Source organism: Panicum hallii, chromosome 1, assembly GCF_002211085.1.
Source record: "Panicum hallii strain FIL2 chromosome 1, PHallii_v3.1, whole genome shotgun sequence".
NCBI classification, from domain to species: domain Eukaryota; kingdom Viridiplantae; phylum Streptophyta; class Magnoliopsida; order Poales; family Poaceae; genus Panicum; species Panicum hallii.
The window spans coordinates 59,719,272-59,747,265 of NC_038042.1; the positions used below are offsets into that span (position 1 = coordinate 59,719,272).

The window sequence follows — 27,994 nt, forward strand, 5'->3', positions numbered from 1 at the left end:
AAAATCGAAGACAATGAAAAGAAAAACAAAGGGGATGCAATCTTAGCTTTGCTTTGCCTTTTCTTTTTGTAGGATCTGATCTCATCTGATGAAAAAGAAACAGCATCACAGTTCGGAAACGAAGATTTTACAGCAAGCAAACCCAATCCAATGACACTCTCAAATCTCAATTCTATGGCTGCTTGTCCTAGCCTAGGCCTAAAGACGACGCTGCTGCTGCTGCGGGTGGTGGTGGTGGTGGTGACAGTGACAGCCTCAGTCCCTGTCCGTGAAGCTGTCCGTGGGTTGATCCCGCGGCACGCCCAGCATGGCGTCGGACCACCGCGCCGGCGAGCGGTCGCTGCTGTTAGAGGAGGACATGGCCTCGGCCCTGGCCTCCCTGACCATCCGGAGCACCTCGGCCGTGGTGGGGCGCCTGGCCGGGTCCGCGGCCACGCACGCCGCCGCGATGGCGACCAGCGCCGTGAGCTTGTCGTCGGCGGAGACGGAGACGGAGGAGGAGTCGGTTGTGGTGTCCCTCTCCTCCTCGCGCACCGCGCGCACCCAGCTGGGGATGTCGTCGCCGTGCAGCTCCATGAGGTCCTGGAACGGCGTCCGCCCCGTGAGGAGCTCCAGGAGGAGCACCCCAAAGCTGTAGACGTCGGAAGCCGGCGTGAAGCAGCCGGGGGCGGCGGCGCGCACCTCGGGTGCGCGGTAGAAGAGGGAGTGCAGCTGGGCGTTGGAGGGGAGCAGCGTCGGCACCAGGCCGTAGTCGGTGAGGCAGGACTCGAAGTCAGGGCCCAGGAGGACGTTGGAGGGCTTGAGGTTGCCGTGGACGATGCTCCATTGGTGGAGGTGCAGCAGCCCCGATGCGACGTCCTCGGCGATCTTCAGGCACGACGTCCAGTGCAGCGGCTTCCCCTTGCTGGACGCCCGAGACCCTGCAACCACCAGCACCAACCATATCTCTGTATCGATCAGGAGGCATCAGATGCATGCATGATTATATAGACATTAGTTAAGAGGAAGCATGCCATGCATTATCTACTCTAATGCAGCAACAGTTGCTCCATCCCAAGGAAGGAGAAGCAAGACGGAGCCATGCATGGACTGCGTGCACCAGGACCACCATGTCTTCTTGTCAGCTCAACGACCACAGACGACAGAGCAGCATGCATCTGCCTACTACCTGTAGTACTTGCGGATCCAGCCATCAGAAAGCACAGGCAGGGGCAAGGCAATCCAATCCAATCAATCTCTGTGACTCAACTCAACTCATGGACCTCGCTTTGACGGATTGCCTCAGCGGCTCAGCCGTTATTAACTTTCTCCCTTTATTAGCTAGGAAAAAACTGATTTTGAGATGCAGATCACTAATGCGTGGGCATGGACAGCATCTCTCCTTCACTCAGTTGATTTAACCAAACGTACATGTCTGATTAAGAATTTCACTGCTATTCTCCAACAACTGTATGCTAAGAAAAGTCACCATAATTTTTTTAAAAAAAATCGTTTTGTAAAAAGAAAATAGTGCACAAGAAACTCACATGTGTAGTAAGTATCTAATTGACTCAGCAGTCAGCACGCACATGCCACATGAACCAGAACCACCCATGTTCATGCACTGTGGGTTCTGACTCTCTGTCTGTCTGTCTGTGTGTTTGTTAATCAGTCGGTCAGTCGGATCAGACCTCCCCGTCAGTATTCTCTTTTTTCCTTTTTTTCATAAGATGTTTTATCTGTACATGTACATCATCTCGAAAAGTGCTATACTCTGTGGCTCGTGGTGGAAGGCTTCCATCAACCATGTGGATCTTCTTACTGCTGGTAAAGAATGCACTTAGCCAAGGGTTTCTCTATTCTATTGCCTTGAATTTTCTTTAAAAAAGGAGTGGGGGGAGTTTCATTCAAAATCCATCATCGTCACTAAAGTATTACTCCCAGAGCTTCTACTGCACCAGTTACTAAGGCTGCGTTTGGGGGTGCTCCGTGGGAGGGTGGAATCGGAGCTGGAGCAGGCGTAGCTGGGTTTTTTTTGGCTCCGCCTGTTCTGTTCTCTGTTGCAAACGGCTCGGAGCTGGGTTTTTTTTGCCTCCGCCTGTTCTCTGTTGCAAACGGCTCCGGCTCTCCCAACTGGCGCGGCAGAAGCCTCCACCGGCGCACCCATTTGGCAGGGCTCCTGCTGGAGCCGGTTTTGGAGCCGCTACTGGAGCCCTGGAGCCCTGACAAAGGGGCTCTAATATGAGAAGGGGCTCGCGGATTTTATTTAACAGGTTAAGCTTAGCCTACCCAGCTAATAGGAATCTGCTACTGCAGTATGCAAAATTAAATGTACAGAAATACTGTACCTAGAAAGAAAAAACTGCAGCAGTCCCAGATGCACACTGAGAGCACCAGTTCAGTTGTTGTGCCATCTGTGAATCCAGTACTAGGGATGCCATACTGATCCATGAATTGCAACACTGCATCGCTTCATGCCATGCGGACTTGGCTGTGCATGAATTGCAATACTCACATGCATGCCTGGCTGCCTTCCTTCAAGCCCAATCCATCCTTTTGCTCGTACTGGTACTGCGACCAGTAGGTGCCAATTCACTCTGGGTTTTAAAGCATGGGGGAGAGCTGAAGCACCTCACACGGAAACCAAGCTTTGTAGGTATTACCATCATCAAAAGCTTGAAGAAGGTCATGCAACTAAATTTGTCATGGAAGATGGATTCATATATAGCATGTTTCCAATGTTTGGAATAACAATATGTATGTATGTCTCATTAATATATATATATATATGTATATATATATATGTCTCATTAATATGTATGTATGTATGTATGTATGTATGTATGTATGTATGTATGTATGTATGTATGTATGTATGTATGTATGTATAGGAGGAGAGGGAGTAGGAAGGTGTTGGTGTTGCTGTCCTAGCTAGTGTATGTAACTTGCTTTAAGGTGAAGCATGAGGCATGCATGTATGTCCAGCCTGCCAAAGCCAAACAGCAACAAAGGCAAGGGGGTCCAAGGCTACTCCTTTTGGGTAAGGTAACTGCATTGCACGGCAGATCCATGCTCTGCTTGCTACCCATGGCAATGGCATGGCCTTTAACTCCTCCTTCTCCGTCTCTCTCCGTGCTCAACTCCATCATCCATGGTGACAGCTAGCTAGTATCTTCTTCGTGATTTGGCCACCATGTATGGCAGCGAGAGGAGAGGAGAGGAGAGGAGACAGGGTTGGTTGTTTGTCCGCTGCATATAAATGGGGGGCATGCCACACTGTCCGTACGCGTGCTTGGATGGATAGATGATCATAGATCCAACAACTGGTGTTTCCATGGCATGCATCAGTGGATGGCGAATTGATTTGAGTTGGCAAGCAAATCCAGAGAGAAAGAGTAGTGACCGTGCACGAGGGAGAAGAGGCTGCCGTTGGGGTAGTAGTCGTACACCAGCAGCCGCTCCTCCTTGGCCTGGAAGTATGCCCGCAGCGCCACCGCGTTGGGGTGCCGCACCCGCCCCAGCTCCTCCGCGCGCCGCCCGAACTCCGCTGCGCCCACCCCGCCCGCCGCCGACGGCTCGCGCATCCGCTTCACCGTCACGATGAACCCCGTCTCCATGACCGCCTTGTACGTGCTGCCCACCTCGCCGCGCCCCAGCGTCTCGGCCGACGCGCGCAGCAGCTCCTCCAGGCTGTACATCTCCGACACGCCGCCGCAGAACACAAGCTTCCCGATGCCCTCGCGCTCCCACGAGAAGTCACGCTGCTGGTGCGGCGAGGCATGTTGATGCGGCTGCTGCTGCTGCTGCTGCTGCTCCTGCTGCTCCCCCACCACGCCGACGCCGACGCCCTTGTCCACGTCGCCGGCCACGCGCTTGTTCCTCCCGCGCCGCGACGCCATCAATGCCGCGGCCACCAGGAGGCCCAGCACCACCACCCCCGCCACCGTGGCGCCGGCCACGATGCCCGCGTTCTTGCCGCGCCGCCGGCTCTCCGTCATCCGGGGCGCGAACGCCGCCGTGGCCGCGGCGAGCGGCGCGGGGCCCGGGGCCAGGCATCGCACGCCCAGCGGGGGGCCGCACAGCCCGGCATTGGCGAGGAAAGACGAGGCGTTGAACCTCCTGGCGAGCGCCGGCGGGATCTCCCCCGACAGGCGGTTGCCGGAGACGTTGAGCGCCCTGAGCGTCGCCTGAGCCAGCGGCGGGACGGAGCCGGTGAGCAGGTTCCGGTCAAGGAGGAGCGAGGTGAGGCGGGGCACGGCGGCGAGGGAGCTTGGGATCTCGCCCGTGAGGCGGTTGCCGGAGAGCACGATGACGGTGGCGCGGTGCAGCTGGGCGAGGGTGGCGGGGACGCGGCCCTGGAAGCGGTTGTCGGCGAGGTAGAGGAGCTTGAGGTTGGGGAGCGCGCGGGGGAGGGCGTCCGGGATGGGCCCGGTGAGGGCGTTGGACTTGAGGCTGAGGACGCGCAGCTCCGCGAGCGGCGCGAGGAGCGCGGCGGTGAGGGAGCCGGTGAGGTTGAGGCCCTCGAGGACGAGCTTGGTGACGCGGCCGGCGGGGACGCACTGGCGGACGCCGGGCCAGGCGGAGCAGAAGGCGGGCGCGGTGTCGGGGCGCCAGGGGAGGCGGTCGGAGCGGTCGAGGGAGGACTTGAGGGTGAGCAGGGCGTCGGCGTCGGCGGCTTGGGCGGCGAGGTGGGGGGCTAATAGGTGGAAATGGAGCAGGAGGAGGAGGAAGCATGGCCAGGCCGAGGCGGCGGCTGCTCTGGGGAAGCGAGGCGGCAGCATGGGTGACTGCAAGCAATTGCTTGGCTTGCTGCTGATGGACGGTGGGGGTTTAGCAATGGCGATGGGCGGGCGGCATTAAGGCTGGCTGGCTGGCTGGCTGGCTGTTGGAGGGAGGGAGCGAGGGAGGCAGAGCAGCTGGAAAGGAAAGGAAATGAGGGGGGGGCGGACGACTTTAAATGCTCTGCTCTGTTCACGAGTTGAGTGATGAAGCCGAAGCACAACAAGTCTGCGCTGCTGCGAGCACGAGGTAGACGAAGACCTACGCCTCAGATTCATGAATCGAATTGATTGGCGCAACCACCATTGCTGCATCCGCAATGGTGAGGGTTCATTGTTGGAGGGTTCATGCTCAATTGCTCTGTTGCTCTAGCATTGCTCATCTCATATCATTTTTTGTTACTCAGCAGCTGATGATGAGTAGAGTACTCTATCTGATCGAGAAGGAAGGAAATGGTGGTTCAGCCTTCCCTGACATATGCATACTAGTAACATTCAAGTCACGAGCAAGCACAGTGCTTGCAACGCAGCATTGCATGGGGAGATGGAGAAGACTACAGAGATAGGGAGGCAGGCTGCAGCACAAGAGCTGATGATGATGATGGACATGGTGGAGTCTGCAAATAACTAAACGGGAAAGTAGGAGTACTTAAATAAACAAAAGGAAAGCTGCAGCCGGAGGGAGATTAGCTGCTGGCGCTGGGTTAGGTTAGGGCCAAGAAGAAGAGATTAGGGCGGGCTCGCAGTCGGTCAGAGTCGGTCGGTCTCGGCCTCTCCTCGGTCCTCTCAAAAGCCTGCGTGCTGCCATTAATTTCTGTGACCGCGTCGTCGCCCCTCCGATGTGGATGTGCTTGCCTTGCCTTGCTCTCTCTCTACCCTTTCTCCTACCCTTTTCCAGGCAGAGAGAGGCCTGCAGCATTTCTCGACTGGCCCAGCCCCCGATCTGGGCTTCTGTCCGTAGCGCAGAATTCGATTACATGCGCAGCTATAATTTTCTAAATTTTAATGGCGTTAAGTTACGTCAGTTCTTAAGAATGAGTGTGCTATAGTGTGTGTAATAGAAAAAAATAAAAGTAAAAAACTTTGTATATGCCAAATTTCAAGGGATATCTTTTCATAGAAAATAATAAGATCTTCAACCAAAACTTTACTTACACACATCTGCAATTGAACCTATGAAAAACATTCACGTCAATATAATATTGCGGGAATTATATTTCCACCTTAGCGGGTGAACGTGTAACCCTACTACTACCACATTAGGATGTGGTTCTGAGCAAGTTGATTTATTCAAAGAAAATAAGTTGTATTCATAGCTATTTGCCTTGGCTACCAAATTTGATTTCCTTATCTCACCTTACACAAGTTATCGTGCTTGAATGCCTCACATGCATAATTTACATGAACCAACTAAACAACACAATCACTGTACCTTGCACTTTGATTATTTTCATGCCTCGCATGCATAGTTTACATTAATTGCAACCTCACTAAAATCGATATTTGATATACAGCACACACATAAAATTTCAAGTTATTATTGGACAGTCGACGGCCATAAACTCCAATAAAGGGAGCTTCATAGGAGACTTGAGGATGATAAGGTGGGGCATAAAAAGAGTTCTGGGTACATAAAGAATATGCAAAGATTCTACATTTATGTTGACTTGAAGGATGAAATGTGATGCGATATCAACACATTTCTACGGTAATTAGATAAGTCCAATATCATTCCTTAACATCAATGAAATTAATATTGGTAATTTTATTAGTTTTAAATAAAAATAAAGACATGTCTATTGAATAGGTGCAAATCTTAAATATTTGAAAGATAAGTGAAATGCAGTGACAAATTTAGCATTGCAAATTTTGTAGAAATCGTAGTTGGCCGATGATTTAATCGTAGTTAACAATATTTTTAAAAAAGAAAAATAGTGGCAAGAAAGTTTACAAAAGAGGCGTTGCGACCCCCCCACCGCTGACTCCCGACCTCTGACGAGCTCGACCTCACCCACCGGGGGGGTCCTCCCCGCATCACTGACCCCCCGCGATGGCTACCCCGCGCTCCTCCCACCACCTCTCCGCCGCCGCCGCGGCTGCGGCCGCTGGGGTATCCTACCCCCCGCCGCTGCCCCCCACGCCGCCCAGCGCCCCGCCCGACATGGGCGCTGGCGGCGCTGCCAAGCAGATCGTCGACTCCCTCCTCGCCCGCTTCCTCCCGCTCGCCCGCCGCCGCATCGAGACCGCGCAGGCACAGGTCAGGCGCCCCCTCTCTTATTCCGCCATCATCGCATTCCGCGGTTTCATTTCCCACCACCTCATGGCATGTGATTCCAGATCGCCTTGCTACCATTGTTGTTGTCTAGGTTTCGGTCTATGTGCATGTCCAGATGCCCAATCCTAAATTCTAATTCTAATTCTAATTCTAATTCTAAAACGGCTACCGACTCTCGTGGCAAGGCTTCCCACCATTTCGGGATTTTCGATTCTACATCATGTCATTCTTCATTCCGTTGTTGACGGCCCCATGCATGTCACGTGCTTCTCTACAATCGATCCATTTCTGCTGGTGGAGGAGCAGGAGCGTGACCCTTAATGGAGGGAGGGCAGTCAGGATAAAAACGTTGCAACTAAATACCAGAAAAGAATTTTGGTGCTTCACGTAGTGGTTTATGTATATCAGGACTTGCGTGACTTGGTATCTGATCGCTTCTACTCTGAATAGGTCAACATATACTCTACTCGGTGTGTTATGAGGTATGGCACTGTATGTAAAACACAAACTATATCTAATTATAATTTTGAAAATAACAGGATGGGCAATACCTCCGGCCTTCAGATCCAAGCTATGAGCAAGTATTGGATTCTCTCGCCATGGTTGCTAGACACACACCTTTACCACTTTTGGAAGCTCTTCTTCGGTGGAGAGAAAGGTATGCTGAGTGAGCTATCCTGAAAACTCCAACCTTATAATATTAGGTTCCAATTATTCCACATTTAGCTTTTTTTCTTACTGCTTAGGCTCCTCAAGAAACTGTTGTGCTAACCCTAGAAAGCACTTTGCAGCCCTTTACTTTTTACTGAAGTGTTGTTCATAACTGTTTGCCAGTGAATCACCAAAAGGTGCCCATGATGCGTCAACATACCAAAAGAAGGTTTGTCATCGATTGACCATGTACTTTCATAATAAGAATCATTTTGTTTCCTACTATCATTCGTTTATATAAATAAAAGACAGTAGACACACATTCTGTAAATTAGCATAACTGCAAGTCTTCAAGTAGTCACTGCAAGTCTTCAAGCAATTGCATCCCGTCGTTACCAAATCTTATATCTGTCTTTTGTCCTTACTCAGCTTGCTGTTGAGTGCATATTCTGTTCGGCCTGCATTCGGTTTGCCGAGTACTGTCCGCAAGAGGGCATAACAGGTTGCTAGTTTTTCTATTTTTTTTTCTTCTTCTTGAATTTCTTTGCAGACTTACTTTTCAAAGTAGTTGACTGAGTTCTTGCACTTTAATTCTGTGTAGAGAAACTTTGGATTGGCCTGGAAAGTTTCGTATTTGATTGGCTAATTAACGCAGACAGGTAAGGTTTTACTGCCTTCATTAACATGTTTCTTGTATGGTAAAAGTAGCACAATCTAACACTACAGTTTTTATTTGTGCATTGCCCTAAAAAAGTCTGTATTTATGCATTCATAAGCCCAACTTTATCCTGACATTTCATTAAAATAAAAAAGTAAATGTTAGTTGCATAATAATCGTTTGCTGTCTTATTTCAACAACATCCACTCATGTTTTGAGTCCTGTCATTGTGTTTGTTTTTCTTTTAATTGCCAGCCAGACTTTATATACTTGTGGTCTTGTGGAAGCTGATTTTGTCCCCTGCCTTCTATACTTCCTGCAGGGTTGTCAGCCAAGTAGATTATCCTTCATTGGTTGATTTGCGGGGTCTACTCTTAGATCTTGTTGCGCAGCTTTTAGGGGCTTTATCTCGGATAAGGTATGCTTCTTACATTCTTGACTTGCATGGATAAGGGTGAGGGAGATGCCTATATGACTGAAAATATCACATGAAAGCTGTTGCATCGTGTTTAAGTTACTGAGATGTATGATGTTTTATTCGTACAGGTTCAGTTCGGTGACAGAAAAGTTTTTCATCGAGCTTAATTCACGGCGTATTGATTCACCTGCTCTTAGAAGTGAGACACTCAGCATAATTAACGGGATGCGCTACCTTAAATTGGGGGTATGATATGCAAAACAGCTCCAGTGCTTTATATTTTCATATTTGGTATTTGTTGATAGGGAGTTGGTAAGGATCAAAGTGCACATCTGTATTTTTCTTGGCCCCTCTCACATATAGACTGTTAAAATTTTGGTTGCTATTGCACTACTGTGCTCCAAGTCCAAGCTAATTTTCCAGTCTCCATGGACCAAATTGCTAGAATATTCATGCAAATGATAATCCCAGAGAACTAATTTCATGATTGATGTTGTGGTTTACTTAGATGCACGTAATGACCTATGCCTCTGTTTATGTACACCCAATCCATAAATTATGCAATCTTAATATCAATATAATAATAAGTCATTTGCTTATATGAGTACAAGATGAAGATTTGTTACCTGTTCACTTCCTCATCTATGAATTTATGTTTGATCGATAAAATGTCCATACGGCATGCCTGTGCACTTCAGAGTTATGGCTAGGTATAAGAAATGCATTCTGTTTTGTAGAGAGGTATATACAACATTTTGGTTCCTGCAATTAATTTACGTTTTTCAGGTGAAGACAGAGGGTGGGCTGAATGCTTCTGTATCCTTCATTGCAAAAGCAAATCCTCTAAATCGTCCTCCCAACAAAAGAAAGAGTGAACTGCAACACGCTTTATGCAATATGCTCTCAAGTATACTTGCCCCACTTGCAGAGGGTGGAAAAAACCATTGGCCTCCACTAGGTGTAGAACCTGCATTGTCACTTTGGTATGATGCTGTCGCGCGAATAAGGGTCCAGCTCATGTATTGGATGGATAAGCAGAGCAAACATGTTGCTGTAAGTTGATGAAATAAAACTAGTTATATACTAAGTATTTGCATCTGCATGAACAGTATTTATCAACTCTACTTATTAGTCTGGTTGTTGCTGTTCTCTTCGGAAGGCCCTGAAAATGTTCATATTGTTACTATTTTATTGCTAGAGTAAACAGTCATATTGTTTGAGTCTCTTGAATTGGATAAACAATCAAATTCCATGCATGGTCCTAAGCATTTTCTGAAACATTTAATTTCATGCCTAGAACTCAGTAAATGAATCATGCTTCACAACTATTTGATGTGATAATGTAAAGCTGGCGACCGGCTTACTTTGAACTTATTGCATTTTTCACTATTGGCAAGCACGGTGATTTAAATGTCACAATGATGAAATATTGTGAAAATGATTTGTAAAGTTGAGCATGTTAACAAGCTTTAGTAATTTATGGGTGAGCAAAGCAACAAGCTCCTCACTTTTCTCTTACTGTTTTGGTAATACTATTAATAAACAATGCTGAATCTTTATTCCAGGTTGGTTTCCCACTGGTTACCCTTCTACTTTGTCTTGGTGATGCCAATACATTCAACTCTAATTTTTCCCAGCATATGGAGATCCTGTATAAGTATCTCAAGGTGATTTTTTTTCCTGTAGAGATGTGATATGATATGATCCCAAGAACAATTTCACGTGATGATATCAGAATATTTTATTTTCCATGTTTCTGATCGCTGAAACCTAATATTCTTCCTTTCCTTTGTGATGCTTTTGGAATAATTCTGATTCATTATTATGCAGGACAAGAATCATCGATCAATGGCATTGGATTGTCTGCATCGACTAGTAAAATTCTATTTGAATGTTTATGCGGATTACCAACCGCGAAATCATGTTTGGGATTGTTTAGACAGTGTTACCTCTCAATTACTGACTGTTTTGAAGAAAGGCTTGCTAACTCAAGATGTGCAGCACGATAAACTTGTTGAGTTCTGTGTGACCTTAGCTCAGAGCAATCTGGATTTTGCAATGAATCATATGATACTGGAATTGTTGAAACCAGATAGTTTAAGTGAAGCAAAGGTTGTTGGTCTTAGGGCTTTGCTCGATATTGTTGTTTCTCCAGCAAATCAACAAGTTGGCTTGGATCTTCTTCAAGGTAACCTGGCACTGGGGTAGTTTTGTTTTGTTTAGCCTTAGTTGTTATCTGAAAAATATGGTAAGTGTATTTTGTTCTCAAATTTCAGTGTATGGTATTGGGCACTACATTCCAAAGGTGAAGTCAGCAATCGAGTCAATATTAAGGTCTTGCAACAAAGCATATAGCCTAGCACTTCTCACATCATCAAAGGCTACAATAGGTATGCTGCTACATCTCATTATATATAGCCATATTTTGAATTATTCAGCAAGTGCTGCTGTTACTCTCTATTTTGTTTTCTCGAACGCGCATGAGAACTGCGTGTCATTTCATTAAGAAGGAGAGAAACATATGTACAAGTAGAAAAAGGAAAAAACTCAACACACACCAATGCACCCAAACAATCACTCACACCCCTACTCTCTATTTATTTGGATAACACTTAGAAATTGTTGTATTGATTGTAAAAGATGGGAGCAATTATGTATTAGTTGTTTGTCATTTTCCTGTTTACTCTGTGACCTCTAATATTTTTTATTTTTCAGACAATGTAACAAAGGATAAATCTCAGGGATCACTCTTCAGGTCTGTGCTTAAATGTATCCCGCACTTGATAGAAGAGGTGGGCCGTAATGATAAAATGACTGACATTATACCTCAGCATGGCATAAGTATTGACCCTGGTGTTCGTGAAGAAGCGGTGCAAGTGTTGAACAGGATTGTACGATTTCTACCTAACCGTAGATTTGCTGTGTTGAAAGGAATGGCTAATTTTATTCTAAAACTTCCTGATGAATTTCCTCTTTTAATTCAAACATCACTTGGACGCCTGGTGGAGCTGATGCGGTTGTGGAGAGTGTGCCTATCTGAGGAAGTTTTGGCAAAAGACATGCAAAATACGAGGCGCTCTAGTATAGGAGGTGATGCACTACAGAGGTCTCCTTTTCATAGGCCCAGGGATGTATCTGAATTTCGTGCCTCAGAAATGGATGCAGTTGGCCTTGTGTTTCTCAGTTCAGCTGATGTTCAAATACGACTCACTGCCTTGGAGTTACTGCGATGTGTTCGAGCGCTGAAAAATGATCTCAGGGATTACTCGGCAAATGAATGGGGTGACAATAAACTGAAACTTGAACCAGAACCAATATTTATTATTGACATCATAGAGGAAAACGGGGTGAGTTCTTTTTTTATAGTTATGTGGCATTTTCTGGATGTTAATTTCTTTTGAGTTGCTAGAAGACTTGTTTGGAATTTCAAAATTTCTTAGGAAAAGATGCACAAGAGTAAGTTTCTCTTGCCTCCAAAGCTTCCATGGAGTTACTATATTCTTGTGAGCCTAAAGATTTTATTGGCACAAGTGTTGTCATTAAACTGTTTTTTTTCAATCCCTGATCACACAAGAAAGGATGCCGCAACGTAAGGTTGTCTTCATTAATTCACAGGAAGACATTGTTCAGAGCTGTTATTGGGATCCAGGGCGGCCTTATGATCTAAGACGTGAAATGGACCCTATTCCTTTGGATGTGACTCTTCAATCCATTTTGGAGAGTGTAGATAAAAGCAGATGGGCGCGCTACCTCAGTGAAATCGTGAAATATGCAGCTGAACTTTGCCCTAGCTCTGTGCAGGATGCAAGGTAAGAACTTTGTTTTTATTGGAATTTTTGCATGCATAGTTCTATATGGTAAATGCTACTTGTTCATATTTATTTCCTTCCAATGTCAACTTTGACCTTATATTCTGGGGTTCGATTAGGCATTGCTTTTCTGCAATCTGGTGTACTAAATAGTTGAATCCAAAAACTAGTAGTTACATCTTGGGCAGAAGCTCAGAATATGACCATGATGACCTGGTGCCATGGTAGGTACTGATGCAAAGTTGGCTGAGGGCCTAATAATCAATGGAACGGATATACACAGCATTGTCTTGTTTTTACTAGTGATTTGTTTTGTTTTGAGATTATAGTTTTCTAAAATCAGCTGCACTATTTCTTTCAGAGCTCATTTATCCTTTTCAATTATTACTTGTATCTTTTGAGAACTGATTGGCACTTGCTCATTCCATAAAAACTCTATTTTTTGCATTGATTTGATAATTTAATTGTGTGAAGAGCTATATTTGGGGTATCTTATTAACTTTACTATAAAACTCCTCAGATTAGAGGTTATTAGGAGACTCGAACAGATTACTCCTGTCGAACTTGGTGGAAAGGCTCAGCAATCACAAGATACTGAAACTAAACTTGACCAATGGTTGATATATGCCATGTTTGCATGCTCTTGTCCACCTGATAATAGAGAAGAACTTCCCCTCAAACCAGCAAGAGAAGTCTTCCATATGATTTTTCCGTCACTGCGTCATGGTTCAGAAGGATATGCAGTAAGTTAATGCAATGATTTGCATGTGCTTATCCTGCCTTGCATATTACTGCAGTTTGTTCTTTCTCATCCTTCCTATCAATATTCTTTGTTTGACTGCCGCAATAGTTTTGCTGTGTAGAGAACTCCTACTAAATATGCACTTTCAGCATCTTCTACAATTTGATTAGTGAGTACTGCACATATGCTTAGAAATTGTTATTTCCCCTTTTGGATGATTTCTGTGGCTGCAGCTTGCTGCTACATCTGCCCTTGGTCACTCGCATTTAGAAGTATGCGAAACGATGTTTGGTGAGCTGTCAGCTTTTCTTGAGGAGGTGTCATCAGAAACAGAAGGAAAACCTAAATGGAAGGTACATTGGCTTAACTTTCTCCTAGAAGTCAGTATATTAGTGAAATTCATTTAAGTATCAGGTATGAGTGTTTATTTGGCCTCCTTTCAAGGGAGGTCATATGTTTCATAGACCGTCATGCACACACGTACGCACGGGCAAGCTTATCAGCAACGTTATGGTAGCGGGACTATGCTCGGGCCCACCAGCGTGGCACAAAGGATATGGGCGTACTATTCCTGCGGTTACTGCTGTGCGTAAACGGTGCCACAGATTAGATTAGATTGGTGTTATTCAGTTTGTTAGGAAAGAGATAACTATATTGATTTGCAGGTTTGGTTAGGATATTTGCTTAGGGGTCAAGTAAGTAAGTCGTCTCTGTATAAGAGACACCATTGGATCAGTTGGGACCAAGCATACCCTAAAACCAGTCAGAGCCTCCAGAGGGAGGGTGTCTAGGACTAGTCGGTTTTCCTGATATCCCTACCAAATCTGCATCAAATGATGTAGGTGCGCTTTAGGAGGATGTACATTAACCATTATTTCTTTATCCTGTGAGGATATAGCAACAAATAAAAGAACACCTTTTCCGTTCCTAACACAACAAAATAGGAGTTTTAATTTCTGAGTGATAATGTCAGCTTAAACTTGCATTGTAACTTGTAAAATACAGTAATCATATTTCTGACATCTCTATGTTATTGCTTGAGAAGGCGCATTGCCACTTGTGAATTAAGTTGACACAAACAATAATCCTATACTCATCTCTTCAAATCATGTTGATGAAGATTATAGGCACAGTTATTCAATACTCTCTATCTGATGGCTTGTGTTTGGTTCAGCAGAATCCTAGGTCCCGTCGCGAGGACCTGCGCACTCATGTTGCAAACATACACCGAATGATAGCTGAGAAGGTTTGGCCTGGGATGCTTAGTCGGAAGCCTGTACTCCGTTTGCACTTCATAAAGTTCATTGAAGAAACATACCGCCAAATCACCATGTCATTGCCCGATAGCTTTCAAGACTTGCAGCCTCTGCGATATGCATTAGCATCTGTCCTGAGATATCTAGCTCCAGAGTTTATTGATGCGAATTCTGAGCGGTTTGACAACAGAATGCGTAAGAGGCTTTTTGATCTTCTCCTTACCTGGAGTGAGGATTCTGGTAGTTCATGGGGACAGGATAGCAGCAGCGACTATCGCCGTGAAATTGAGCGATATAAAACTAGTCAACATACTAGGTCAAGGGAATCTCTTGACAAACTTGCATTTGACAGGGAAATGGCCGAGCAGTTGGAAGCTATTAACTGGGCTTCCATGAATGCCATTGCTTCATTGCTTTATGGGCCTTGTTTTGATGATAATGCAAGAAAGATGACTGGCCGGGTGATATCATGGATTAATAGTTTATTCATGGAACCATCTGCAAGGGCACCTTTTGGGCATTCACCGGTTGATCCGCGAACACCGTCATACTCAAAGCATACTGATGGAGGACGTTTTGGTGGGAGGGACAAACAGAAAACTAGCCACTTTCGAGTTCTCTTAGCAAAAACTGCACTGAAGAATATTTTGCAGACAAATTTGGACTTGTTTCCTGCTTGCATAGATCAGGTAAGCTTAACTTATATTTCTTATGTCCACTTTCTGTATATCTTAGCAGGTAGACTATATACACATTTGCAATGCTGTTCAAATCATATATTTCATGGAATAGTTACATTTGCTCTAAGAATTTTTCGCGCTAAAATTTTCTTCTCAGACCAATGCATAAATTAGTTGCTTATCTAACCGCTTCACCCTGCACAAATGAGTTTGCACTAAAAGTTTTTTTCTATCTTTGAACAGTGTTCTTTGTTTATTCTTTCTTATCTCCTCCAAGAAGTTCTTTTCTTTTGGGCAAAACAGTCTTGGAGATTTTTGTTACTGTTGCAGTTTTTTTCACTTTGATTGAAAAGTATATGAGATGTTCTCAGTGACCTGGACATTATTCTGTTTATGTGTGTGTGCCATCAGTTGTTAAATTTTGACAGCGCTGATCTTTTATCAATAATTTGCAGTGCTACTCTCCAGATCCTCTAATAGCAGATGGCTATTTCAGTGTTCTGGCTGAAGTCTACATGCGTCAAGAGATTCCAAAATGTGAAATCCAGAGACTTGTGAGCTTGATCCTCTACAAGGTGGTTGATCAAACAAAACTTATCCGTGACAGTGCCCTCCAGATGTTGGAGACACTTTCTCTTCGTGAATGGGCTGAAGATGATACTGATGGTGTTGGGCATTACCGGGCTTCTGTTGTTGGCAACCTCCCGGATTCCTACCAACAATTCCAGTATAAGCTGTCCTCAAAGCTTGCCAAGGACCATCCTGAGCTCAGTGAGCATCTGTGTGAGGAAATAATGCAGCGCCAGCTTGATGCAGTGGACATTATTGCACAGCATCAGGTCCTTACTTGCATGGCTCCTTGGATAGAAAATCTCAACTTTTTGAGACTAAAGGAATCTGGCTGGAGTGAGAGGTTACTGAAGAGTCTTTATTATGTGACATGGAAACATGGCGATCAGTTTCCTGATGAGATTGAGAAACTTTGGAGCACTGTTGCAAGCAATACTCGCAATATCATCCCAGTTTTGAATTTCTTGATCACAAGAGGGATCGAGGACTGCGATGCCAATCCATCAGCAGAGATCACTGGTGCATTTGCTACTTATTTTTCTGTTGCAAAGCGTGTCAGCCTATATCTTGCTCGGATTTGCCCACAACAGACCATTGATCACTTGGTCTGTGAGTTATCTCAGAGAATGCTCGAGGACAACGAGGAACCAGTCAGGCCTGGGAAGGTTGATGCCTCTGCAAATGTTGTACTTGAGTTTTCTCAAGGGCCTACTGCCTCTCAGGTTGCAACAGTCGTCGATAGCCAGCCTCACATGTCCCCCCTTCTTGTTCGTGGTTCCCTTGATGGTGCAGTCAGAAATGTCAGTGGAAACCTGAGCTGGCGGACATCTGCCGTTACTGGCCGAAGTGTATCTGGCCCACTGAGCCCATTGGCTCCTGAGGTAAGCATTCCAAACCCCACGGCAGGCCGATCAGGCCAGCTGCTTCCGGCACTAATGAATATGTCAGGGCCGTTGATGGGTGTCCGAAGCTCAGCTGGTAACCTGAGGAGCCGTCATGTTTCCAGAGATAGTGGTGACTACTACTTTGACACCCCAAACTCAACCGATGATATTTTGCATCAAGGGGGCAGTGGAGTTCATGGGATCAATGCCAATGAGCTCCAGTCAGCATTGCAGGGGCACCAGCACTTGCTTTCGCGTGCTGACATAGCTTTGATTCTTCTGGCTGAAATTGCCTATGAAAATGATGAAGACTTTCGTGAAAATCTACCTCTGTTGTTCCACGTCACATGTGTTTCAATGGATAGCTCAGAAGACATTGTGCTCGAGCATTGCCAGGACTTGCTTGTGAATCTCCTCTATTCGCTTGCTGGCCGTCATCTTGAACTATATGAGGTTGAAAGTAGTGAACGAGAGAACAAGCATCATGTGGTAAGCTTGATAAAATACATTCAGTCTAAAAGGGGCAGCCTGATGTGGGAGAATGAGGATCCTACCCTTGTCCGGACCGAACTTCCTAGCGCTTCGCTGTTATCAGCACTTGTGCAAAGCATGGTTAGTGCTATTTTCTTTCAGGGGGATCTTCGTGAAACTTGGGGTTCTGAAGCTCTTAAGTGGGCCATGGAGTGCACATCTCGTCATCTGGCTTGTCGATCGCACCAGATATATCGTGCATTACGTCCCAGTGTTAAAAGTGATAGCTGCGTATTGCTTCTGAGATGCATCCACAGATGCTTGGGTAATCCTGTTCCGGCTGTTCTAGGTTTTGCAATGGAGATATTGCTGACACTACAAGTCATGGTTGAGAACATGGAGCCTGAGAAGGTTATACTTTACCCACAGCTCTTTTGGGGCTGTGTTGCGCTGATGCATACCGACTTTGTGCACATATACTGTCAGGTGCTTGAGTTGTTTTGTAGGGTAATTGATCGATTGACATTCCGTGACCGGACAACTGAAAATGTTTTGCTCTCAAGCATGCCACGTGATGAGTTTGACATCAATGGGTATACAAGTGACCTCCACAGGCTGGAGTCTAGAACCACTTCAGAGAGGTTGCTATCAGTAACTGAGACTGGGAAGGTCCCTGCTTTCGAAGGCGTGCAGCCGCTGGTGCTGAAAGGGCTCATGTCCACTGTTAGCCATGGATCTGCGATTGAGGTGCTATCTAGGATCACGATACCTACATGTGATTCTATATTTGGGAGCCCTGAGACTAGGTTATTGATGCACATCACAGGCCTTCTTCCATGGCTTGGTTTGCAGCTCACGAAGGAAGTACAAATACCTTCCCTTGGGTCAGCTTCGCCGCTGCAAGAGCAGAACCAGAAAGCTTACTATGTGGCATCTAATATTTCAGTATGGTGTCGTGCCAAATCTTTGGATGATCTAGCTGAAGTGTTCAGAGCATATTCATACGGGGAGATCATGTCATTGGAAGATCTGTTTGCACGAGCTTCGCCTGCAATTTGTGCGGAGTGGTTCCCTAAGCACTCATCTTTGGCGTTTGGGCACCTGCTGAGGCTCCTGGAGAGGGGGCCTTTGGATTACCAGCGAGTGGTTCTTTTGATGCTTAAATCGCTGCTGCAGCAAACCCCTGTGGATCCATCCCAGATACCCCAAGTGTATAATGTTGTGTCACAACTAGTGGAGAGCACATTATGCTCAGAGGCACTGAATGTGCTTGAGGCCCTATTGCGGAGCTGCAGCGGTGTGACTGGTGGGCAGAGCGAGGAAGCTGGGTTTGGTGAGAACGGGCATGGGGTCGGGGAGAAGGTTCTTCAGAGCATGCTGCTTCCCCAGTCGTCTTTCAAGGCTAGGAGTGGACCACTTCAATATGCCGCTGGATCAGGATTCGGGTCTTTGATGAGTCAAGGTGGTGGAAGCGCCACAGATAGCGGGGTGGTGGCACGAGATGTTGCACTGCAGAACACGCGGCTGCTGCTTGGACGGGTTCTTGATACGTGCGCCCTTGGGCGTAAGAGGGATCACAAGCGCCTGGTGCCCTTTGTGGCAAACATTGGGTAGAAGTATTAGCTGAGGTGTGTTGATGGATGCAACATTGTATTGTACAGCGAGGAGAGGAGAATGGGTGGTGGCTAGGCATCATGGATGGAGATTGCTCTTAAGTGGGCTGGTGCACAATTTTGAGTCTTGCTTGACTGGGCAGCAGAGCAGCGGTGTGCAAGGTAGACCGCAGTCCAGTGTACAGTATGGGAATTATTTTATTGCTATTATTTTGTTTTGGTTAAAGATGCGGTGGTGTGTAAATGGAAACCAATTATGAATCTTTATCTGGTGTATTATATTATGTGCTCCCAAATTAAAGGGGCGGATAATGTTTACTGTTGATGAGCTGCCTGTGCTGTGCTGTGCAGCTATTGTTTTCTGATCTGTCCAGTTGGAGTACCTATCTATCTATCTATCTATCTATCTATTTGTGCAGCCAATCGACGTCGGTGCGGAAGCCTAGAAAGGAAGGTGGAGAGAAAAGTTTGTTTGCTTTTTCTTCCGTGCTCTGCTGTGACCTGTGCGTGGTTCTATCTTATCCAGTGAAGTGAACTAGTGAAGAGGGCTGGCTGGCTGGCTAGTTTCAGGAGATTTATCTTTTCCTTTGTTTTATGTATTTATGCTTCACTTGGAATGGATGTGGGCTGGGAGCCCGGGAGTCCCTTCCAGGCATCCTTTGAAATCAATTGCCTAGGAAGGAGTAGATGCCCAGACCAGATGTAGTAGCAGACCGTTGCACAGGCATACCTCGTCAGACATGCATGCAGTCTCTCCCTCTCTCTCACACGCGCGTGCAGCAGTCTGGAGGTAGTAGTCAGTGGCCAGTCACTCAAAGGCAGATCTATTCTAGTCTAGCGATCTAGAACGACACTAGATGGCATGGCAGGCAAATTGGGAATAACACCCCCCCCCCCCTCCCCCCTCTCTCTCTCAATCTCATCCGTCCCTCCTCCCACTTTGAGCTGAGCTGAGCAGCAGCTGGAGCTGAGACTGCTGAGAGCTCACTCCCCACCACAAACAACAGACGGATCCCATCCCAAACAAAAGAAAGAGAGAGAGAGAGAGAGAGATCGATCGATCCATCGTCTACTCTAGCATGAGATGAGATGAAATACAGATAAGGAAGGAAGAGCACTTCCATCCGTTCCAGCTCCAGCTTTTCCATCTCATCTCATCTCACCTTTTTGTTTTGGCCGGCAAGGGAAGGATTCCCCCCGCCCCTCCCCGCCTGCTGCATCGCATCTATGGACTCCGCCGCGCGCCCCGACGAGGAGGAGGCGCGCCGCCGCCGGAGCACCGACTGCATCTACTTCCTCGCGTCCCCGTTGACCTGCAAGAAGGTACTACCTCTGCTCATTTTTTTTCTTATTTCTTCCATGGATTCTGATTCTATGGCTCGCTGCGCTGCGCCGATTTCCTCCCTTTCTTCCAATCCCATCCATGCGACGATCGATTTCCCCACCTAGTAGCTTAAGATGCATGCATGCCACCTGCCTTACTTCGATCCAGATCACCACTTCTTCTTATAATAATAATAACAAGAAATTCGTCCGAGTAACAATCATTGCTTCTTCTTCTCTTAAAAGTTAAAAGTAACAATTATTCTCCAAATCATATACGTAGATCTGTTTGCCTGCTCTGGCAAATAGCTCGTCGCATGCTGTCAACGCTCCAGCTTCAATCTGTTCTAGATCCATGGTACTGCAGTTCCTAGGTTATAGTAGCTTGCAAATAAACGGCTACCGTCGGAAACCCTTGCCACCTGCTATTTCCTTCTTCCCTGCAACCCTAATCTCAAGCAAACGGCTGACATGTTGTTTCTCCCGCGTGCAGGGAAGTGAATGCGAGTTTCGCCATAGCGACGCTGCCAGGATGAATCCCAGGGACTGTTGGTATTGGTTCAATGGCAACTGCGCCAATCCTAAATGCTCATTTAGGCACCCGGTACTCCCTAATCCCATAGCCCTGATTCTTGTGACAACAATATAATCCATATACACCACACAAAACAAAAACCATTTTATTTATTACTAAAAAAATAATGCCATGAGGACCTGGGATTATTAGCTCCACAATTAACAGAAGCATGCTATATCTTTCAGCCGTTGGACAACCTGCTCGGAGCACCAACAACTCCACGGGCTCCTCAACAGCCTGCACAGCAAGTTTCTGTTCCAGCTCAAGCCCATGGCTCTATTCCTGCCAAGCAGGGTGTTCCGTGCTATTACTTTCAGAAAGGCATGTGCGCAAAAGGGGACAGGTGTGCCTTCTCGCACGGCCCACAGCCTGCTGGGAACCCTGCTCCACAGCCGCCACCGGCTGCCAAGATCTTTGCTCCTGCTTTGCAGCCTAATTCTCAATTGAAGAACTCGTGGACAAAACCCAACTCTTCAGGCCAACAGAATACACCTGCAGGCATACCAGACAAGTCAAAGCTTAGCACTCATGATGCTAAACCAGTTCAGAAGCAACATGTGACGAGTAGGGTTGACCACTCGTCAAGAACTTATCAGAATCACAGTAATTCTTATGCGCAGTCTGGTACAACAAAGCATTACCAACCTCAGCCTTCAGTCCAAGATGGCTTAAATGAGAATGGTATGGAGGCGGGTGAATTTGTGAGGGAACCTTCCGCTGGTTCTGGTGTTCTTGTTGGTGGTGTCGATGATGACTCTGAACAGTCATTCAAGGGGAACCGTAGCAGCTACCACCATCATACTTCACATGGTGGCTATGCACCAGAAAGGTCATACAGAAGTTCAGCTGAGAGATTGTCATCAGACAAAAGGATCTCGGAGCAAGAACCTATGCCTGCTGTGATTGCTGGCAGTTCAGATTTGCGCCACAGGTTACTGAAGCAAAGAAGGCTCAATAATAATTTAGGATCAACTGGGGCCCCTGATATGAATGACTCGTGTCTTGAGGGTGAACGCAATGACCAACGTCGCTGGAGAGGTGAAGAGCATGATGGCTCCCTCCCCCGATCTCGATTGCGTGATAGAATAAGACTGCCTGGAGCGACATCCTTTGACAGACATGGATCACGCTCAGAGAAGGAGTGGGATAGAGCGCCTAGAGGCAGGCTGTCACCACCGGAACATTCGGATCTTCGAGGGAAGCTTCATGAAAGGCTAAAGGTCAGATCAGCTGAGGAGATACCGGTTAATAGTGTTAAGAGCTCGGTGGTGAAGGCAAGTAGTGGTGAGGATGCTGAATCATTGAACTTTGCTGGTCCAAAGAGCCTTGCCGAGTTGAAAGCAAAGAAGGGTGGTGCCAGCTCATCACAGGGAGAGGCCATCGTCAAGGGTGTGGGCTTATCTCGTGTGACTTCAGGAATAATTTCGAGCAGGGAGCCTGCTCCATTTGAAGGTCCAAAGCCACTAAGTGCCATACTGAAGAGAAAAAGAGAGGTGGCCAGTGAGGACGCTGCTGCCCATTTTGGCAGCATACAGGAAGAGGATAATGCTGCAGGAGTGGACGAAGAATCCCAGATCTTAGCGGATGACACGGTTGAGGAGAACATGGAGGGAAATACAGCAGCAGAAGAAGAAGGGGAAGAGGAAGCCTTCCATCCTGAAGATGATGTAGCGTATGACGACAACGCCGATGAAGCTACAGGTCAAGAGCTGGAGGAGCATCAAGATGTAGAGACAGCAGGGGAAGGGGAAGACTCTGACTACGAGGCGGCTGACACCAACGCTGCTGCAGGTCAAGAGCTGGAGGGGCATCAGGATGCAGAGGCAGTAACCGAAGACTATGACTACGAGGCGGCTGACGCCAACGCCAACTCCAACGCCGCGGCAGGTCAAGATCTTCAGGATGTAGAGGCAGCAGCCGAAGACTATGACTATGAGGCGGCTGACGTCAATGCCGAGGAGGATAATGAGTACCATGAGTACCAGGATGATGATGATGATTTGGAGGATGACGACGATGATGATTTTGCGCGGAAAGTGGGCGTGATGATCTCCTGAGTGGGGCAAGTTGTTGTTTGAGACCCAAGCAGCAAGAAGAAAGAGGTGTTAGCGGCGGGAGATACTTTTATTTCACTGCGCAGAAGACATTTATTAAGATAGTTTGGGGAACGGAGATAGAAGAATGGAAGCGAAAATCAGCTCATGTATCGGAGAGCACGCTTGCTTCTTGTATAAACCAAACCAAGCAGCAGCAGTGACCGACCTGTGAACCTGTCTGTCTGTCTGTCTGTACTCGAGCAAATGTTCCTGCATTGCCGTGTTGTACTCCATCTTGTATTATTAGTTGACACGAGACCTAACAGATACATCATATACTCTACTTGTATTTGTTCTTTTGTGCTGAAGATGGAAAAAGATTACTGGTACAACATTCATGGCATTCTATTCTATTCCTGCATCCAGATTTGTAGTTTTATATATATATATATATATTCGCTGGTAGGTAGAGAATCCAATTGGTGTCTTCCCATAGAAAGATGAAAGATCTCATCCATTTGTTGCCCAACAACACTAGAGTATAGTATTCTATACTAGGAGATGAAAAATTTCAAGGTAATCCTGCATACAACAGCTCTAGCTAGTTGTACAGCAAACTCATCAGCTACGACAACATGTGGTGCTTGTATCATCATCTTTTGTGGATTGGTTTCAGCAACTCTTCGAAAGGTCCTCGACCTTTCACGTTCTTGGGCTCCTGTTGCTTCTCTTGGCTGCAGTTGCAACTGCTGGTGTTGAGGTTTGTGCCACAGGCAAGGCACAGGCCTTTGCAGCTGGGGCTGCAGACTGCATCCATGGTGATCTCCAGGTGAATAATGTCCCGGATGTGCTTGGAGATGTCAATCTCCTTGTCACCTGCTGGGAAGTGCAGGCGGTCATCCCAGTCGACATCTTGGTCGTCTTCGTCCAGGGTGCCCGTTAACGAAGCACCGTCTTCTTCTTCTTCATATATGGTGCCGAGATCAACTATGTCGGGTTCCTCCACCGGCTCCTCTGTCAATAACAGGGAAAAATTGGCAAATATACCTTGAGGGGCGGGCTCGGCACACCTGGGCACACATTGAGGCGATTAAACAACAGTTGCACATTGAGGAGACATTTGCAGCAGTACGTATGATGTAGATTTTTGTTTGCCTGTCTTGCTGCGTATCGTATGTATGGTGTGGAGACCATAGGAGAAGAGCGTGATTGATTAGGGAGAAAGGGGACCTGAAGCAGCCGAGGGTGATGACGGTGCGCACGATGCCGTCGAGGCGCAGGCGGCGGCGGCGGCGGGCGACGTCGAGGGAGACGAGGACGGGGGTCTGACTCTGGGGCTGGTCCAGGTCCAGCGCCCCGAGCCCCATGGCGGCGGCACGCGCGCGGGAGTCGTGGGAGGAGAGGTCGCCGAGGCCGAGGCGCTCGAGAGTGGAGGCGTACTCGAGGTGGTGGGCGGCGGCGTCGCGACGGTAGACGAGCGCGCCCTCCCAGGGAGAGTCGCCGTCGGATTCGGGTTCAGCGGCGTAGTCGTCCGGGTCCAAGTCGGCGGTGAAGAAGCTGCCGGAGACGGCGGCGATGGACCTCCTCTTTGCCCTCCACGGCGGCGTGGAGCGGGGAAGGGATGGCACCGAGGAGGAGGGGGGGCGGAGGAGGAAGGGATGAGCCGCCGGCAAGGGGGAGACGGGGACAGCAAGATAGGAGCACATGATGACGGACGGAGTGGAGGAGCCAGCAGGCAGCAGCAATCCTTCCTTCCTTTGTACCAGGAGCGAGATTTTCCTTCTTTGCCCCTTCCTCCACACAAACCAAAAACCAAAAACACATGACTGGCTCAGAAGCATCCAAGGGTGGTTCTGGGCAGGCGTTCTGGTCTTCCGGCAGGCGCAGGCTGTGTGCATTCGCCAACATCACAACTGGCATTCGAATCCCAGAAACTGCAGGCATCCATTATGAAACACAAAAAAAATGCTCTCTCTCTCTCTCTCTCTCTCTGTTCCTACTCCAACGGCAAAATATAAATAAAATATAATAAATCAGTGTGCAAATAACTAACTACATATGCTTACAAAGGAAAAGAATACAACACAACAGAATACTGAGAGCGGCTACATTATCAGCAGGTATATGCCCTCTTTGTTTCTGCCATCCAAAACATCTACACTACCGCACACTCAGCTCACTGCAACTACATGCATCTCTCTCTAGTCAGAGGAACCAACTACCCCAGCCCACCCGTGCGCATCACAACACCGCTATAATCTCCTTGGTCCGTGCTTGAGCTCTTTCCTTCTCTTCAGGTCCATCCAAGTCCCCAATGTTGTCATGATACTCCTGCAATGCAAACCCATTAGATATCCTCGTTGTGTTGCTACACAACAGCTTTGCCATCCCCTATCACTGAGGCTACCACACCAAGTAACATAAATGGTCAACAGCGATACATATTCGGGGCCATACAAAGCAGCACCCACTAAATCGGAAGCAAACTGCAATAGCAAACACATGAAGATGAACCGCACACCTCAAGTATGTCCTTCACGTCTTGCTTCGTAAGTTTGTTTTGTCTTAGAAGCAATTCAACTCTTGCCCTCATCTGGGAATTCCTGAAAATCAGCAAGGGAGATCAAAACAAAAATGATGAGCTTTGCATTGAAATCCGACTCTGCAAGACAAAGCAAAATCACAGAGAAAACAAAACAAGTATTACTAACCCAGAGTGCCAGATGTGTCCCAGAATAAGTGCAATTAACTGAAACATACACAGAATTGGTTTCAGAAGCATCATAAGGTAACACAAACCAAACCAACACTGGATGAAAAACATATCAGATACAATACTATCAGGTCATTATGCCAATACCTGCAGTGTGTAAAGGCCAGCTTCAAGTTTTCGGTTATACCGCTCATCATCGTCCATCTGGGAGAAAAAGCAACGTGTTTCTAAGAATTCATTGTTTGCTAAAATTGGAGATGATGATCAACGCAACAAGGTCTAAAAAGGCACCTCTAGATCTTCCAAATCAAGACTGTCAAGTCTCTCAGTCTCTTCTTTCACTCTGTCTGAATACCTGCACAGCACAAGATCAATGTGCAACCAAGTGACCGAAAAGGTAAAGCAAACCTCCTGTCTCCACAGCAGATATACCTTGTGTAAAACTCCATTAGACGGTCTATCTTTTCACATTCATTCTCAACAAATTTTCCTAGTAGCCTCATCCTTCGTGAGCCCTTGGTAATACCACCTAAAGACAGGTGTACACAACCAAACATGGGAAATACGTAAAAAAAAAAAACTGAATCACAAAAAGAAAGCACATAACCACAGACAGGGACCATTGAAATACAGTATGGCCAAAAGAGATGTTGGTTGGTCTTATAAAATATAATTGTGATAGGCTAAGTGAGATGCAAACATAACTGCTGCATGCTATGAACTGTTTGAGAAACTATCAAATCAAATGTTCAATGGCATTCTTCCCAGAGATACTGTTATGCAGGTAAATGTATTACTTGGGGAATTACACATATAGAACTAAATTAAAGTTCTTACATGATAAGTGGCAAAATATTTACAAATTCATTTGGACCTAGGAAATTAGATCTACGAACCTGTAGAATACTTATGGATATTCATCTGATATAAAAAGACTTAAGTATATCAACATTCACCCTTGAAAAAGGCAGGTTCATATACAGAAAAGTAATTTAGACGTATCATTACCAGGGAGAACACATCTGGTCACACAGAATAATAACTATATAAAGTAACACTGGAATAGACTTGCCTGCTTACCAAACAATGATGCAATAATTGAAATGATACGTTCTTCTAGCTCCTCCTGATAACTCTCCTTCTTGTTCTTCTTGTTCGCAGGGATCTGTGGAAGAATTTTATCAGACTCATTTCAGAAAACAGATTGAATCAAAATGGCAGATGGGGTTATGAGGTCTATTACATAGCGCATAACATGAAAAAATAGATGAATACACAGGATCGTCTGAGATGTTAGAAGAGGGATGAAGGTTTACTTGCCTTACCCATGAAGGCCGCAAAGGCAGTCTTAAGGCCAAGCACATCAACAAAGCGCTCGCACGCAGGCGGGAACCTGGTCATGGCGAAATCGAGCGTGCGGATGGCAGAGCTGTATGCCAGCTTCTTCTGTTTCATGATGATGATCATGAGCTCAACGCCTTCAGCCTTGACAAACCTCTCCTTGTTCTCCAGGGGCATGAGCACGCAGCAGAGACAGTCAAAGAGGTTCTCGAGCATCTCCTCCTCGTCTGAGGTCTTTGGGTCCCTGGATTTGTACATGGCAACTGCCTGGAGCAGGCCGTCGACTCCGTTGATCTGTCCCAGGCGCTTCTGGTTGGCAGGGCTGTTCTGCAGGAGGATGGCGAGGATCTCCGAGGCGTACTGCTTGTTGGCGTCGAATTCGCGTGCCTTGAGGCGCGAGAGGAGCCAGCGCAGGAGCTTGGTGCCGTCGCAGACTTTGTCGGCGAGGTTGGGGCGGAGGTCGAGAAGGTTCTCGAGGACGGCGAGGGTGTTGTGGACGGCCTCGGCCTCGTCGGGGTCGGCCTCGGAGAAGCGGGAGAGGTTGTGGACGAGGAGGTCGAGCGCGTTGGCGTCGACGAGGGCGTCGGCGAGGGCCTGGACGGCGGCGAGGTCGGAGGGGTCGTCGGAGTCGGTGAGGTCGGCGAGGAGGGAGGCGGCGGCGGCGGCGAGGTCGGCATTGTCGTGGGTGAGGAGGGAGGCGAGGGAGGAGGCGAGGCCGATGGGGACGAGGTCGGGGAAGAGCTCGGGGGCGCCGGCGAGGAGGCGGAGGCGGTCGGCCTCGGCGTGGAGAGCGATCTCGGAGTCGGCGAAGCGGGCGGGGTCGTCGGGGTACTTCATGCGAGCCTCGAGGTTGTCGCGGAGGCGGCGCTCGAAGGCCAGCAGGAGGCGCTTGGCGGCCCGGAGGTCGAGCACCTCGACGGCGTCGGCGGCCGAGAGGTCGACGTCCGCGGCGGCGGGAGCGGGCTCATCGGGCCGCTTGCGCTTGTGGACGGCGGCGGCGTCCATGGCGAAATCCTCCGTTCCCACTCAGCTAGGGTTTGGTTTGGTTTCCACGCGGACGCGGGGGATGGATTGGAATTGGTGAGCATGTGCCGATGTGCGGTCCGCGTTTTGCATTAAGATTCGCGCTCGATCGCAAGTTTCCTTTTGTTCTTTCTTCTCTGAAAATGAAATACTGCTCCAGAGAGCAATCTAAAGCAAGTCTCGATCAAGCAGTCTGT

At 47.3% G+C, this 27,994-nt stretch overlaps 5 protein-coding genes and 1 long non-coding RNA gene across 7 annotated transcripts; 3 read left to right on the top strand and 3 right to left on the bottom strand.

The window, feature by feature from the left end:
• Positions 1-14: 14 nt before the first annotated feature.
• LOC112884521 (inactive leucine-rich repeat receptor-like serine/threonine-protein kinase At1g60630) lies at positions 15-4,770 on the bottom strand. The gene is made up of 2 exons (XM_025949927.1): positions 3,383-4,770; positions 15-920 (listed from the first exon to the last, which is right to left on the bottom strand). The coding sequence occupies exons 1-2, from the start codon at positions 4,758-4,760 to the stop codon at positions 256-258; spliced, it is 2,043 nt and encodes a 680-aa protein (XP_025805712.1). The 5' UTR covers positions 4,761-4,770; the 3' UTR covers positions 15-255.
• Positions 4,771-4,941: 171 nt separating this feature from the next.
• On the top strand, positions 4,942-5,572 carry LOC112884720. Its single transcript, XR_003227165.1, has 2 exons — positions 4,942-5,080; positions 5,165-5,572. It is a non-coding gene; the product is annotated as an uncharacterized LOC112884720 (long non-coding RNA).
• A 1,169-nt stretch (positions 5,573-6,741) lies between these two features.
• Positions 6,742-19,107, top strand: LOC112884481. 2 transcript variants are annotated; one of them, XM_025949880.1, is made up of 17 exons: positions 6,742-7,014; positions 7,572-7,690; positions 7,867-7,912; positions 8,113-8,185; positions 8,285-8,342; positions 8,664-8,759; positions 8,888-9,005; positions 9,546-9,812; positions 10,325-10,426; positions 10,590-10,947; positions 11,036-11,149; positions 11,475-12,106; positions 12,375-12,568; positions 13,089-13,311; positions 13,544-13,663; positions 14,485-15,255; positions 15,702-19,107. In XM_025949880.1, the coding sequence occupies exons 1-17, from the start codon at positions 6,808-6,810 to the stop codon at positions 18,783-18,785; spliced, it is 6,582 nt and encodes a 2,193-aa protein (XP_025805665.1). In that variant the 5' UTR covers positions 6,742-6,807; the 3' UTR covers positions 18,786-19,107. The 2 variants fall into 2 exon arrangements, with proteins under 2 accessions (XP_025805665.1, XP_025805674.1); XM_025949889.1 differs by having other exon boundaries at positions 14,488-15,255.
• A 203-nt stretch (positions 19,108-19,310) lies between these two features.
• On the top strand, positions 19,311-23,123 carry LOC112884509 (zinc finger CCCH domain-containing protein 19-like). The gene is made up of 3 exons (XM_025949920.1): positions 19,311-20,107; positions 20,601-20,711; positions 20,870-23,123. Exons 1-3 carry the CDS (start codon positions 20,012-20,014, stop codon positions 22,739-22,741), a joined length of 2,079 nt encoding a protein of 692 aa, XP_025805705.1. The 5' UTR covers positions 19,311-20,011; the 3' UTR covers positions 22,742-23,123.
• Positions 23,124-23,187: 64 nt separating this feature from the next.
• On the bottom strand, positions 23,188-24,633 carry LOC112884614 (large ribosomal RNA subunit accumulation protein YCED homolog 1, chloroplastic). The gene is made up of 2 exons (XM_025950056.1): positions 23,951-24,633; positions 23,188-23,790 (listed from the first exon to the last, which is right to left on the bottom strand). The coding sequence occupies exons 1-2, from the start codon at positions 24,616-24,618 to the stop codon at positions 23,373-23,375; spliced, it is 1,086 nt and encodes a 361-aa protein (XP_025805841.1). The 5' UTR covers positions 24,619-24,633; the 3' UTR covers positions 23,188-23,372.
• A 91-nt stretch (positions 24,634-24,724) lies between these two features.
• Positions 24,725-27,919, bottom strand: LOC112884574 (beta-catenin-like protein 1). Its single transcript, XM_025949991.1, has 8 exons — positions 26,754-27,919; positions 26,514-26,598; positions 25,866-25,962; positions 25,725-25,788; positions 25,581-25,637; positions 25,432-25,469; positions 25,242-25,323; positions 24,725-25,051 (listed from the first exon to the last, which is right to left on the bottom strand). Exons 1-8 carry the CDS (start codon positions 27,777-27,779, stop codon positions 24,962-24,964), a joined length of 1,539 nt encoding a protein of 512 aa, XP_025805776.1. The 5' UTR covers positions 27,780-27,919; the 3' UTR covers positions 24,725-24,961.
• Between the last annotated feature and the right edge of the window lie 75 nt (positions 27,920-27,994).